Raw genomic sequence first — 16,570 nt, forward strand, 5'->3', positions numbered from 1 at the left:
AAACCATAAGGTACATTGAAGATAAAGTTGGCAAAACCCTCCATGACATTGAAGCTAATGGTATCTTCAAAGATGCCACGCCACTGGCCGAGCAAGTGAAAACAGAGATAGATAAATGGGACTATCTTAAACTAAGAAGCTTCTGCACCTCCAAAGAAACAGTGACCAAAATACAAAGACAGTCTACAGAATGGGAAAGGATATTCACCGAATACACATCTGACAAGGGGTTGATATCCAGGATATACAAAATACTGGTTAAACTCCACAAGAAGAAAACATCCAACCCCATCCAAAAATGGGGCAATGAAATGAACAGAAACTTTCTCAAAGAAGAAATCCGAATGGCAAAAAAGCACATGAGAAAATGCTCTACATCATTAATCATCAGGGAGATGCAGATCAAAACCACAATGAGATACCATCTCACACCTCAGAGACTGGCCCACATTCAAAAGAACAAAAGCAACCGATGCTGGCGTGGATGTGGCGAGAAAGGGACACTCCTTCACTGTTGGTGGGAATGTCCACTGGTTCAGCCCTTCTGGAAAACAGTATGGACGATTCTCAAAAAATTAGAAATTGAGCTCCCATTTGACCCAGCAATACCACTCCTGGGAATATATCCCAGAGAGGCAAAAATGTATAGTCGAAGTGACATCTGCACTTGTTTGTTCATTGCAGCCCTCTTTACAATAGCCAGAAACTGGAAGAAACCTGAATGCCCAAGAACAGATGACTGGTTAAAGAAACTTTGGTACATCTACACAATGGAGTACTATGTAGCTCTTAGAAAAGATGAAGTCATGAAATTTACATACAAGTGGTACAATATGGAAAGTATCATGCTAAGCGAAATGAGTCAGAAAGAGAGGGATAGACATAGAAAGATTGCATTCATCTGGGGGATATAAAGTAACAAAGTATGAGATTAATACCCAAGAATAGCTGAGATCAGCACCAGGAGGATTACTCCATAACTTAGAGGCCAGCCGGGTATCCTAGAGGAAAGGGCTATTCAGATAGAGAAGGGACCACCAAATAAAGGATGTTTGGAGGATCCTCCCAGGAGGGGAGATGCATGTCGAAAGTAGACTATGGACTGAACATGTTTGCCACCCAATGCCTCTTTTGCAGACCACAACACCCAAAAGGAGAGAGAGAACACAGGGGATTGCCCTGCCACAGAGACGGGGGGATGGGGGGATGGGGGTGGGAGGGATATTATCCATGGTGGTGGAAAATGGGCACTGGTGGAGGGATGGGTATCTGATCATTGTATAATTGAAACCAAAGCACAAAAAATTGTAAATCTACAACTTTAAAAAAAATAAAATAAAATAAAGGGGGAAAAAAAAAAATTACTCTAAAGAGTATATCATACAGAAGTTTCAAAATATTATCATTCTGCCTATGTTAAAATAGCATAGTACCTGATCCCGCGAAGCTTTGCTCTGTTGTCATGGCGATCCATGAGATTGTGCATCACTTCCAATACTAACTGTCTTAGTTCATAGTCTTCCATAAGTGACTGTGATAACAAAGGATCCAGAAAAGACCCAGGCAATGCAGTAACAATTGTTTTTGCTTTGTATCCAGAGGTTACCTGCCACCAGGGAAGAGAAAATAACAAAAAAAAAATTTTTAAGGAATTCTTTGGTAAAATTCTCAAATTGTTATAGAATAGTCATAAACTGAAGGAAATAGCAAGTATGAACATAAGACTGAACATAAACAAGAGATTTTTAAGGTGATGTGGATTTTACCAAATTTACAAAAAAGAAAAAATTAATTCATAGAACCAAAGTAATTATTGAAGAAAATTACCACATACCAGACATGTTCCTAAATACTACAAGTGCACTGTTTAGCCTGTAAAGTAGACATGAGCATATTCCCACTTTATAAGAGAAGCCTGAGACTTAGAGAAATAATTTATGGGATATGTAATTATTACCAAATGGATACAAGGAAATTAGGTTGCAGTTTAGATAACTGGAATACATATTCATTTTGGAAAGCAGTTCTTTGCTACCCTGTTAAGTCTGCATCCCTTTCCTCTAAATTTCAAGATTTAAAATATATACTTAAATACTAACACTAACCATACCACATGGATATCCATTCAGTTGGTTATATGGTACATTTAGGATGAGAAGCAAGATGGTTTGCTCAAGGAACTTTAGAAAAAGGATTTAGGACCCAATAACATTTCAGGAGGTTAATTCAAGATTATAAGCCTATGAAGAACATTTGACATTTATATTTGGGAACTTAAAAAAATAGAGATGATCTTATAAGTGTGATTTTCACCTTTATGATTTTATAACTGATGGGTAATTGATGGGACGATCGACCTAGTAAAATCTAAAAATACATCTATTTCTCATATATTATATACAAAAATAAACTTCAGAACAAGGCTCTAAATGTGAATAGCAAAGTATTACAAGCTGCTGAAGGAAATATAACAAATGTGCTTCTATCATTAAAATAGGGAAACACTTTTTTTTTTTGCTTTTTGGGTCACACCTAGCGATGCACAGGGGTTACTCCTGGCTCTGTACTCAGGAGTTACTCCTGGCGGTGCTCAGGGGACCATATGGGATGCTGGGAATCGAACCCGGGTCGGCCGCGTGCAAGGCAAATGCCCTCCCTGCTGTGCTATCTCTCCAGCCCGGGAAACACTTCTTAAGCAAGATATAAATAAAAATACAGAAAGCACATAGGGAAGAATTGATAAATCTAGATATGCTAGCAATTAAAACTTCTTACAAGCACCATAAAAAATAAAACCTAAAGTGTTCCTGCAATTATCCTCTGAATTATAATTTTTTAAGAAGACCAAATGTACAATATGTACAAAAATGTGCAATGAAGATCCAGAATAACTCTGTAGACAATGACTTGGAAAGGGACACATATTCCAACTAAATCCCTCTGATTCTGTTCTCGAAATTATGTGAGATATAGTTCAATGAAAAATGCCTACATTATTACAAAGTAGTTACAGGAACTTGTATTTTAGCTGTGTTCTTCCTGTTCAGTCATATATTTTTTCAAAATAAACCAGTATTTGGTTAGCAAATGAAAGAAATTGCATGAAATATAAAAACCACAGTTTCAAATTCAAATTTGTTTCATTCGCTCAAATAAACTTAAACCACTTGAAAGTCTCTGAAACTTACATCTTCATCTATGAAACAATATATTCTGCCCTTTCTCCATTTCATCACTGTGCCGGTCAAATAAAAAAAAATTAAGAATAATGAAAATAAAAATGACGATGTAATAAAAGCATAGTATTTAAATATATACCCCCCAAAAAGACTAATCATAAAAAATTGTATCTTACAATATAAAAAGAGCAGATTCTAATGCAAAGTGACTCTTTATCTTTCCAATAATTTGAGAATATTCTTCCCCCGTCTAAAATACCTTACCATAAGTAAAGATCTCAGCAACATTATCTGAATCCGTCTGGTTCCCAAGTCCCTAAAATATACAAAGTATTAGTATTCCCTTTAATAGTAATTAAAGATTATTATCTCAGTCAATTACTAATTCTAAAACCGTTTAAATATGGGCTAAATAAATTTTATTTTTAATCTAGCTAAGGTGATGCCTCATTTTAAACTTCCAAGTAAATTTCAAATTAAAGAATTATGTGAAAAAATTTAAAAAATGATTCTGAAAAAAATTTGTATTAACATGACGTGAAAATTAAATCATCAATGCATAAACAAATACTACAGTCACTACAGTTGGAGAATATATTCAATACATATAAAATTGGTATCAATTTAATATACATCAATAAACAAAAATGATTCAAAAAAGAACACATGAAAAAACTCATGTAATGCACAAGAAATACATTTAAATCAAAAAGTCCATTTCCTTGTTCAATTAACAACAACAACAAAAAAATACAAACTAAATCTCCAGGATGTTATCAAAGCAAATCAAATGATTAAAATAAGGATCAAAATAAAATATATGATCTTTAAAAAACTTTCAGTTCCAGAATTCTAGATTAAAATGCCTACAACAGCATAAATTTAAAAATTTATGCACAGGATAAAGTGCTAACCAAAATATGTTTGTGCAAGAGGAGAACTGATCCACCTGATTAAGGTGGGGAGGGGGTGAGAGAGGGGTGTTTGGGAAAGGAAAGACTATTACAGTCTACTTAAGGGAGGGAGGAAGGTACATTGGTGATGGGTCCACATCATGAGTTCCATGCTGGAATTAGGTGCATGAAAAACCATCATTGACAGTACTACGAAACAAAGAACCTTGATCAATAAAAATGAATAAATACAGGGTTTGCAATTTGAAAGAATGTTTTTGTATATGTGTACAAACAATGTCTCTAGATTAAACAAAACAGCTACTTAGTAAATAAATATAAGACAGAAAATATGAAGCTTTATTAATCTGGAAATTTACTCTCAAGGTATATAATGCTGACACTTTTGTTCAATAACGTAATGCCATAAAACAAACATGCCAACGGTTTTGAAAAATATTTGCTAGATTTTCAGATTCCATCAAAACGTAAAATTTAACCCAAAGTTGAATTCAAACTTCTAATCTGCAAAGCTGAAAATTATATATGCATACCCGAGTTGGCTAATATCCAAAGTATGGGTCGTTGTTCCAAAAACAGGTACTTTGCCCATAATGAACATCATGATTTCTGACCTCTGATAATCGGGTAGGTTGCTGCCAAAAAATCCTATTGAAATATTAAGACAAAAAAATGACAAACAGTACAAATTGAAAAGCCTATTTTTCTCATTTAAAATTTTATTTTTAACCACAGGTTTCAATATGTGATAACCAATGTGGTGTTTAAACGACATGCAATTCTTTAGCATTACATGTAAGAAATTACATCTGAAGAATTAAATGTAGTTTCATTTGTTAAAATAACTTAATCAGATACAATGAGATGTATACACAAAATACATCTTATTTTACACAATTATTACACACACTTACTATACACTTACACAAAAGTGTATAAAATGATACAAAATAATACAAAATATTTATATAAAATAAATATCTGCATTTTAAAAGATATTTAGGTGGCAAACTAGTATAATTTTAGTTGACTGGAATTTCAGGCAAGGCACAAAAACTCCTTTGGTAGTATTTCAATTATAAAATCTAGTTCAGATTCTATGGGCCTAAATTCTTATTTTAGTAAGGAAGTCAATAATTAGATGTACTTAGTCCATCAAGGAAATCAATAATTAGATAACTACTTTGGTTTCTCTGATAGTTGAAATGTTTTGAATGTCATTAAAATAAATCAGGGTTTATAATCTAATCCTGTGGGTTGATTACATATGTACATCTGTGTACATACATATACATAATTTATACATAACTCATTTGATATAAAAAGTAACTTTTATTCCTCACAAATCTTGGGTTTTGTGTTTATTTTAAACTTATACGCGGTAGATTCTGACTACTGAATTCCTGGTTTTAAAAGCCACACAACATTTACTTATCAGTTACTCAGTGAGAATGATCATGATGGCAATTTTGCACGTGTCTTAAAATGCAACATAACCATTACAGAAACCTAGATTTCAAATATTTAAGAGTAAATTATTCTATGAAATTAACTACTTGGCTTCTATTATTAAAATTTAAAAATATTTATATAAACTCAAATTGCCTGTCATTTTGATTGAATCAAAGTGATTTCGCATTATCTCATAGTCAGCAATCAATAATCTCTTGATTTTAACATGACTCAATCCATATAAAATTTATCATTCTAGAGCATGCTTGTACTTTAAAGAAGGTTCTTTACCCTCTGTACTTAAATCATTGGGCTATAATTCAAAGTAGAATATGCAAATTGGAGCCCAAGGCATCAGTGTCCAAATATTTGTTGACTGAATTTTAAACAGAACTGTGGCTCCTTCGGAGAAATGATTGTAACAGCTTATACTTGTAAGGTACTACTCAAAAGTAAGAGAGGATACTACCAAAACACAGACTATGGAAGACATGGCCATTAACCAAATGTAGGACAATTTGAGTATCAGTAATAGTAGCAATATTTAATAAAGGAGATAGAAAAATTATAAAGCATAAAATACATATGTGTACGCTCAGATCCATAAAAAATACCTGCATTCCTACATATATACATACATACATACTATTCAGCAGAAATGCACAACATAAATTAGACCACAAAAAAGTGCCATACAAACCCAAATGAGGACCTTTCTAATAAATAAAAAAGGAGAAGGTGTCTACTAGTAAAAAAGGGGGGGAGAATGATCTTTTATAATAGATAAGATTCATAAAAAAGAAAGCAGAAAATATTATGACTTAATTCATCATCCTAGACTGAATCCTGAACCTAATGAAATACATACCGTAAGTGACAATATTAGACCAAATGAGAAAACTGGAGATACGGGAGATGTATTTATAAAGGTACTATATAATTTTTAAATTTCCTGCTACTGATAATTAATAACTACTCTGGTCACTTACTAAAAATCTACATTCTTTGGAAAAATACACCATGGCAAAGAACCATAACGTATATGTGCATTTACTATCCTGTGGTTTGAGGTAAATGTACCTATACATGTATATGCATATACGTAAATATACAAATACATGCATATACACAAACAGGGAGAACACAAGCATTCATAGCAATGACAAAATACAAAGCATAAAATATTAACAATATACAAAACACTACTTCAAGAAATAAAAGAGGACACTAGGAAATGGAGACACATCCCCTGCTCATGGATAGGAAGGTTTAACATTATCAAAATGGCAATACTGCCCAAAGCACTATACAAATTCAATGTGGTCTCTATCAGGATACCCATACCCATGACATTTTTCAAAGAAATAGACAAAACACTCCTGAAATTCATATGGAACAATAACTCCCACGGATAGCTAAAACAAACCTTGGGGGAAAGAAGATAGGTGGCATCACCCTCCCCAACTTCAAACTCTACTACAAAGCAGTAGCAATTAAGAAAACATGGTACTGGGCTAGAAACAGACCTGCAGACCAATGGAACAGAGTCGAATATTCTGTCACAGACGCCAAAATATATGACTACTTAATCTTTGTCAAAGGAGCAAGAAATGTGAAGTGGAACAAGGAAAGCCTCTTCAACAAGTGGTGCTGGGAAAACTAGATAGCTACCTGCAAAAAATGTGAACTCTGACCTCTGTCTAATGCCAGGCACAAAAGTCAGATCAAAGTGGATTAAAGACCTCAATATCAGAAATGAATCCATAAGGTACATAGAGGAAAACGTAGGCAGAACTCTCCACGACACTGAAGCTAAAAACATCTTTAATGATGAAACAGCACTGACCATGCAAGTAGAAGCTAACATAAACAAATGGGACTACATCAAACTAAGAAGCTTCTGCACTTCAAAAGAAACAGTCAACAAAATACAGAAAGAGCCAACAAAATACAGAAAGGGAAAGAATATTTACCCAATACCCATCTGATAAGGGATAAATATCCAGGATATACAAGACACTAGTAGAATTGTACAAGAAAAAACCTCCAATCCCATCAAAAAATGGGGAGAAGAAATGAGCAGGAGTTTCTTCAAAAAAGAAATACAAATGGCAAAAAGGCACATGAAAAAATGTTCCACATTGCTAGCCATAAGGGAGATGCAAATCAAAACAACAATGAGATATCATCTCACACCACAGAGACTGGCACACATTCAAAAGAACAAAAGCAACCAGTGCTGGCGTGGATGTGGGGAAAAAGGGACACTTTCACTGTTGGTGGGAATGCCCACTTGTCCAGCCTTTCTGGAAAAACAATATGGACAGTCCTTCAAAAACGAGAAATTGAGCTTCCATATGACCCTGCAATACCACTTCTGGGAATATATCCCAAGGATACAAAAAGGCACAGTAGAAATGACACCTGTACCTATGTGTTCATTGAAGCACTGTTCACAACAGCCAAAATCTGGAAACAACCCACGTGCCCTAGAACAGATGACTGGTTAAAGAAACTTTGGTACATCTACACAATGGAATACTATGCAGCTGTCAGGAGAGATGAAGTCATGAACTTTGCTTATAAATGGATAGACATGGAGAGTATCACGCTCAGTGAAATGAGTCAAAAGAGAGGGACAGACAAAGAAGGACTGCACTCATTTGGGGAGCATAAAACAACATAACGTGAGGCTGACACCAAAGGACAGTAGATACATGGGACAGATAGATTGCACTGGTGGAGGGATGGGTGTTTGACCATTGTATGACTGTAACCCAAACATGAAAGCTTATAACTATGCTACAGTGATTCAATAAAATTTAAAAAAAACTATAATTAATCAACATAAAAAAATACTAACAATAGATGAATCTGGGTGAAGAGTACACTCTTCACCCAGATTCATCTGTTGTTAATAATATTTTGTCGTCATCTCTGATTTATTTTTTCAAATATACACTTTTAAAAATCTTTTATCTCTTTGGGCCACACCTGGCAGTGTTCAGGGTTTACTCCTTGCCAAGGTTTCAGGTATCACCCGTTGGCAGGTTTGGGGGAGTGTATGGGGTGCTGGGGAACTCTGGCTGGCCGCACGCAAGGCAAGCACCCCACTTGCTGTATTAGGACTCAGGCTCCCAAACAGAAACTTAAAATGCTGAAGCAATCATTCAGCTCTGATTAATGTTCCAAAAGATTCAAGTACTTTCTGTAGAGCATTTTTTTTAAATGTAGGAGTACTGCTATTTATTCAGCCACTGATTTAGCTGATTGAATTGAGAACGAACGTCACTCTAGAGCATTTTTTATCACTACTTTTAAGGGACAGTTTTCAAAAGTCAAATGGACTCACCAATTGTCTGGATGATAGCATTCTGCACAATCTTTTCATCATTATCTCTGGAACTTGTGTTTATGTTGGCTCTGCCCACAGCTCCCTCCTGTAAGTCATTTGCTTCAAATTCAACACTGAGGCGCAAATGCTTCAGCAGAGTATTAAAGACTTCCAGCACTGTGGGTCCTGCAGAGAAATGCTGATGTAAACATGCATGCTTCACAAGTGCTATGAACTCAAATCAGTTCTCACAATTCTCCATAAATATTTCAGACATTTTCTCAGTTGCTTGAAACAATGAAATAACCAAATATAGCTCATAGTATTTCAAAACCCCTGGACAAGGCAGTCTCCTGGTTATTTCAACACACATTTACTAGGCATCAGTAAGTAACTGACTATTTGAATCTATGCTATACATGACAGAGTACAACATTTCTATTAATGCATCAATTTCCCAAAACTTTTTCAATCGACCTAGTCTTTCCTATTCAAAACAAAATGTATTAGGAAAATTTACTGTTTTGTAAAAATTCCTGTCATGAAAATATAACGCAAAGTGTAGGAAATTATCTTGAGTGTAAAGAAGGAAGAATTTGTTGCTTCAATTATGACACAGAGAGCTGGAGCGTATGACATAAGGTAGAATGTTTGCCTTTCATGTGGCCAACCTGAGTTTGATTCCCTGCATCCTATATGGTCCCCCAGCACCAACAGGAGTAATTCTTGAGTGCATGAGCCAGGAGTAACTCCGGTGCATCGCTGGGTGTGACCCAAAAAGCAAAATAAAAAAAAAAAGGCTCCAATTATGACATAGAAATCAACCTCTAAGATTCAGGAAAATCTTGTTCTCTGCTTTTCATTCTATACTCAGTACATGGGGCTAGAGCGATAGCACGGGGGTAGGGCATTTGCCTTATATGCGCCAACCTGGGCTTGAGTCCTCCATCCCTCTTGGAGAGCCCAGCAAACTACGGAGAGTATCCCGCCCACACAGCAAAGCCTGGCAGATTCCCCGTGATGTATTCGATATGTCAAAAACAGTAACAAGAAGTCTCACGATGGAGACGTTACTGGTGCCCACTCGAGCAAAATTGATGAACGAGAGGACAGGACAGTGCTACTCAGTATATATTTCTGCCACCATATCCATCATCCTGTACTTTAATCAATGTTTTTTACTTATGCTCTCTACTTCCAATTAAACTCTCTCTAGGACAAGTAATGTGACGTTCGTTTTGAAAGCAGAGTTTACCACAATATCTAACACATAAACACTAGTGAATGTGATGGACTGCTGTATCTTGTTCTATTTTATGTTTCAAATCAAATAATTTTCTAGGTCAATAACTTATCTTCACCTTTGAGACACAAGTTGCTGTACAAAAGATACCCACTATTTTGTTTTTGGGGGCCACACCCAGCATGTTACCAGGGGATACTCCCAGTGGTACTCAAGGGGCCATGTGGTGAGGAGATAAATGCCAGCTTCCCACATTACAAAGCATGTGCATGAGTCCTTTGAACTATGTCGTTGGGCCTTAAAAATGCCTCCACTTCTTGTGACACTAAGTGTGTATTAGAATATTCCATTAATTCATATTTACTTTGACAAAACCATAAACATTCTGTTTTCACTAATAAATCCTTAATTTGATTTAAGACTTTCCATTTTTCTAATCACTTGAGGAAAACATCCCAGACTCTGCACTGCCCCTTTTCCCTGACATTATTATAGTTGTTCAGCTATCAAATCTTGGTGACTTTACACCCCATCCTCTTATTCCTACAAAAAACAAAAACACTTTAGATAGATAGATAGATAGATATAGATAGATAAAACATTTCTATGACAAACGACAGATACATTACCACAGGGCAGATCTCTGATAAAAACTAGAGCACATCTTTGGAGAGTACACCTGATTTGTATAATCTATGTGTATTCATGTAAAATCCATAAATCCTTTGTTGAAACTACTTTTGCTTTTAAAACAGCAACATCTGGGGGGGCTGGAGAGATAGCACAGCGGGTAGGGCGTTTGCCTTGCACACGGCTAACCTGGGTTCGATTCCCAGCATCCCATATGGTCGGTCCCCTTGAGCATCTCCAGGAATAATTCCTAAGTGCAGAGCCAGGAGTAACCCCTGTGCATTGCCAGGGCTGGGTGTGACCCCTTCCACACCCCCAAAAAAAGCAACAGCAATCCCTCGCCTATCCTGTTATATTTGTTTCAATGACCAGGGAGGTCACACGCTGGGTTCTGGCGCTCACACACTTAGCTGTGGTACTTGCTGGGGGAGTTGTGCACGTTAGTTGTCATGCTTGCACACACACGGCTCTAGTGTGTGCAGAGACTGCACACTCTGTTGCGGCACGGGGATCACATATGCAGTGCCTCTGGGATCACACACAGCATGTAGGGCGAGGCTGGGGATCAGAGTCAAGGTCCCCTGCCTGTGAAGCAGGTTTTCTATCACACTATCCAGACGGCTATTTTGCACCTTTTGCTTTCGAGTCACTTCTTTTTGTCTTCATACTACACCATCCATTCCAGCCAATCGGGTTAGATTAATATTTAAATCATGACACTCTATTTTCCCCCATTTCTGAATGGCAATTTTTTCTGTTTCGCATTACAAAAGGCAAAGGCAAAGGCCCTCCCGTTGATCGTCGATTTGCTCGAGCGGGCCCAGTAACGTCTCCATTGGAGACTTTGTTGTTACTGTGTCTGGCATATCGAATACTCTCGGTAGCTTGCCAGGCTCTCCGAGAGGGGCGGAGGAATCGAACTCGGGTCGGCCATGTTGGCCGCTTGTAAGGCGAACGCCCTACCCGCTGTGCTATCGCTCCAGCCCAAATTAGTTATAATTGCCAAACTCTTAAGACAAACACAACTTTTTTGTATCTACATTCTCAGAAGCACTCTGCATACGGCTGGTATTTAGAAAGTCCTATGAGAGGAAGGAATAGAAGGAAAGACTAGAGAGAGTCAGTGAGCTGTGTACTGAAGAATGACATCAAAATACAATTACAAAAGAAATTTTAGCATTTTCTAATATTAGAAATATTTTCATAGAGCTTTCCATATGCAAAAAAAATATATCATAATTTGAAACAGAACTCCCCCCTCCACCCTACCCCCACCCCCACGTCCCCACCACCGGCACTCACCTATGGAACCTTTGGCAGCAATGGCAACAGCCTCTAGCAGAACTTGAATAATACCTGCTCGGACCCGTGGAGAATCTTTTTTACGGGCATCAAGGTGTCCTAGAATCTCCTGAATCACATGATGAGAATACTGGGCCTAAAACACACCATAGCAAAGTGATGCACAAACAATTAAATTAAATGCATGCTGGCAGAATTCACAACAAAGATCATAGGACAATTAAATATCCTGACACTATCAGTACTGTTAAATCATAGAATCATAGTGCCTAAATGAAAATACTAACAGCTCTATCAAAGCCACACATTATTATCTAAGCAAACCTTACCTGGATGGAATACATAATAATTTTAAAGCAGTGAACTGCAAATTCATTGGGATCCCACAGTTTGTGATGATCTAAATGCCTGTAATTAACAATTAAAAAAACACATTAAAAAGCAGTTCTTATCTTTATTCTTTCTTTCTCGTAGATTCCTCAGTGGTATGTAAAAAAGACTGACAGTCAAAAATCATATTATCACAAAGAAGGCTAATCTTTCCACTTCCAGATATACTGCATGTATTTCCCAGACCCAGGTTTGACCTCTGGCACTGCATATGGTGCTCCAAGCGCTGGCAGGAATGATCCCAACACGTAATATAACTAGCATGCTACCAATTAGTCATATTTCATTAGGAACGAGAAGCTTTATTGGTGTATATATTCTTCGAATTGTCCATTATCTTACTTAGAGACATTGATTAATATCTAATTAAATATTAATATATAGCACCAAAAATAAATTAATGCGGTCAGAATTTAATCCATTAATTTATACACAGAAAAGAATACTTTTTCAAGTTACTCACGTACAGAAAACTTAATGGTTTCTTTCAGATTAGGTTTCTAACATTTCTTGTTTGGGGGCACATGCTCAGGGATCACTCTAGGCAGGACCTAGAGAACTACCAGGGTTTCCAGAGATTTAACCTGGGTGGACCGCCTACAAAGACAGTGCCCTATCCACGATATTTCATCTCCAACCCCCAAATTCTTAACTTCTTTTAGGGCTTTAGAGATTACGCCTAGGTTGAATATTAGGATAAAACTGAGAAATCAAATCAGCATAGCTGGCATGAAAAATCATTGTGCCTTTAAACTTGACATAATTTTTATTCTTTCTTAGTATTTTCTTATGCTTACAGTCACAATAGAGTTTTCATCCATTGGAAAACTCTTAACAATTCTCTGATTTATTTTTTTTCCCCTCACTTGATTTTGTGATTTTTAGATTCTTATAACTAAAGCTGAAAATTGAAACCAATCATTTTCCCTAGATAAAGAATTCGAGATGCTGAATTTAGACTATTTTATGTATGCTACAAAGACATTACTGCAGTTACAAAGGGGAAAGACAGACACATGATAAACAAAAGATTTGCAAAATGTCCAAAGTAACATAATCTTCTACAGGAAATTAATAAGTCCATCATCCAATGATTGAATTTGAATGCCAGGACTTAAGAGATAATGTCTCTGTATAGAAACCCAGAGCTCATAAACATAACCGAGGGGAAAGAACATGTATCAGTGCAATCTTTCACATTCCATCTCTGATTCATCAGTGGTATTAGACAAAATTTATTCTGAGAACTGAATGCAATTGAAGGCAGCCCAGTGGCAGGACAAAAAAAAAAGTAAGAAACAGAAGCCAGGAGACAGGACCTGACCATGAGAGGCAAAACAAACATAAGGCATCAAAAATCATCTCAGTATTCTCCTGCATTTCAAGGCATGATGAAAAATTCAAGTTTAATGATATACTTAAACTCTATTTAATATTTAGAGGGGGGGGAAACTGGCAAGCTGGTCAAGCATGTATCTGACTGGATCCTGCTTCCATAAATACTTCATACAAGTAAAAAAGTATTTGTCCGCAGTCAGCAAATTCACAAGATTAATATAGCAGTCAAAACCACATACGCAAAAACTGGTCTAACAGCGTTATTCATGTTCCCAAAAGTTGCTCGTCCCAGCAGTTCTCTGAAACAGTTTTCAGCCAACACGGCAGGATTTTCCTCCTTGTCAGCTGCAGAAGGAGAAGACGGAGGGCCTATGCGGCTGAAAAAAAAGAAGAGAAATAAAGAAAATCAAATGCAAGAACTGTTCTTTGGTTTTCTGGTGGGGTGTGGGCAGTGGGAGCAGGAAGGCACACTCGGTGCTACTGGGAGAGACGGTGCAGAAACGGGGTCGGAGCCAGCAGAGCAGTGGGGCCCTACCCTCTGCGCCACCTCCCAGGTCCCCAAGGCAAGACCTGGAACACTAGTCCTAACAATTAAACAGAACAGAGTTTTCACCTCGGAAATGTTAAAACGGCATTTTCATTTTAACCCACAGTAACCTGAAACGTTAACTTTAGCTAAGGAATCCAATGGCCCCAATGTTAAGCACATGCTCGCTCAATAAGGAAAAACGAAATTCAGCTGGGTAAGTAGAATCTGTGCTCAAGAGAGATCTTTTGTTGTTGTTCATTTGGTTTTTTGGGTCACCACCAGTGGTACTGAGGGCTGACTCCCAGCTCTGTGCTCAGGGAATCACTCCTGGCAGGTTTGGGGTGCTGGGGATTGAACCCAGGTCAGCTGATGCAGGGCAAGTACCCCACCCACTGGACTCTCAGGTCCAAGTGTACAAGTTTCTGATAAATGTCCTTTCCCTAGGCAAAATACTCAGCATCTGCCATCTTGTGCAGTTTCTACAACTACTCTACATTAATAGCAAAATCCTAATAACAACACAGTCACCAAAGATCATCTTCAGACATTCTGACTTCACTCACTATTAAGTACGGAAAACACAAAGGAAAAAAACTATGCCATTCGTGAATAAAAAAATACAAATGTAAAAGTTAATTAGAACACTTGTATAAATACATGTGTTTAGTAGACATTATTCACATTTTAAAATTATAATGCCATTCATGTGCAAAGAAACAAAAATGTCTATGTTTAGTACTCTGTTAACACCACAAAACAAAATTTAAGATTCAGCAATCAACATTCTCTGCTTCTTATGGTAATCTTGGACCTTAACAGCCAAGATCATAGGGAACAGTTTCTCAGTTAAATGATCTTTAGAAGAGAAAAATATTCAAAATCTTTGGAAGGGAAACTTTTATCTCAACTACAGTGCCAAAAGCAGGGAAAAAAATGTAAAAAGTGCTAAAATACGTCATTTCACACTTTTAAAAGTTTTCAAAACTGGAGACAGTCACCTTTAAGAAATTAATAAATTTTCTGTCATTAGTACAACTGAGATAAATGTGAAAGTTTAAATTTTAGAAATATAGAATATCTCAGGAATGTGGGTCAAAGTCTTCTCTTCAAACTCTTAAGAGTAAGGATGACGAGGGAACTCAGCCAAACTGAAAAGCACTGGCTCTGAAAGTTAATTGTACAGTTTCTCTGTGTGTAAAAACACAAGTGTAGAAGGAAAACTTACTTAAGTCATTTGGAAAGTAGGTATGAAAAAGCAGAAGACAATCTCAGCATATATCCCAAAGTAATATTCTATTCCAAAAAAATAAAATCTTAGAAAAATAAATAACATTTCTGCTAGAAAGGTGATTAGCAATAATTCTCATGTCAATTTTATCACCATTATGATTATTTCTATTTTTACATCACAAAAATAGAGGCTATCTAAAGAACCAGAGAAGTTCAGCCACAATCTTTCTCATACAACTATTGAGTATAATTTAAAAAGCAATCCGATCTGCATGTTCAGCATAGCTGCTACGTATAAATTTATTCTAAAAGAAATAAAACATTAGGTGTCTTGAGTAAGAATCTGTGCTCTCCTGAGCCGAATGTGACCACTAATCACGATTAAGTCTGTCTCCAGGGCACATCTTCAAACTCATGCCTTTTGTTGAGGCTGCAATTTACATACTAATAAAGAACAGTTTTAGGCCCAAACAAGCAGACACACATCCACACATCCAAAATTAATACAACCAGAGCTCTAACAACTTTATTCATTACCTGTCAACCTCTTCTATCTTCTGCATGTTGAACAACAGAGATGGAACAATTTTATCCATATGCTGGGGTTCCCAAATTGTAGCCCGAAGTTCATCATTAACTGTCTTGCGAACCACACCTTGTATTCCCCTGATCCCAGCAATTCGAATACTGCCAAGAAAGGGGTGGGGGGCAGAATAAGAGAAAGAATTGAGTTTTATCAAAGCATCAATTTAGTCAACAGAAGTCAGGTAATAATAGAAGCTCAGGCCTAAGCATACAGTGTTATTCTGTCCTTGAACCCAGGGATTGTCACAGTCAACCGGCAGTACTGGGGGAGCCTACAACACGAAAGCCTAGGTGCTAGGGGAAAGGGCAGGGTCCCTCAAGTGCCAGGAGAAGAGTTTGGGTCATGAGCCCCTAATCCCTGCGCTGTCTCCCTGGCCCCAAATGTATTAGTTCTGTATTTCTTCTGCAGTGACTAAAATGGAATGTTGACAATACGGAATTCCA

General features: G+C 36.9%; 1 protein-coding gene across 2 annotated transcripts in view; it reads right to left on the reverse strand.

Moving 5' to 3' along the window:
* EFR3A (EFR3 homolog A) overlaps positions 1–16,570 on the reverse strand; it is a 98,411-nt gene that overhangs the window by 30,222 nt on the left and 51,619 nt on the right. For both annotated transcript variants that reach the window (XM_056106602.1, XM_056106639.1), the window contains 8 exons: positions 16,079–16,228; positions 14,022–14,159; positions 12,384–12,462; positions 12,055–12,190; positions 8,898–9,065; positions 4,627–4,741; positions 3,444–3,495; positions 1,434–1,606 (listed from right to left, as the gene is read on the reverse strand). In XM_056106602.1, coding sequence (XP_055962577.1) covers positions 1,434–1,606; positions 3,444–3,495; positions 4,627–4,741; positions 8,898–9,065; positions 12,055–12,190; positions 12,384–12,462; positions 14,022–14,159; positions 16,079–16,228 — 1,011 coding nt within the window. The remainder of the gene's footprint in view (positions 1–1,433; positions 1,607–3,443; positions 3,496–4,626; positions 4,742–8,897; positions 9,066–12,054; positions 12,191–12,383; positions 12,463–14,021; positions 14,160–16,078; positions 16,229–16,570) is intronic.

Source organism: Sorex fumeus, unplaced genomic scaffold (assembly GCF_029834395.1).
Source record: "Sorex fumeus unplaced genomic scaffold, SorFum_2.1 ptg000002l, whole genome shotgun sequence".
Lineage (NCBI taxonomy): Eukaryota > Metazoa > Chordata > Mammalia > Eulipotyphla > Soricidae > Sorex > Sorex fumeus.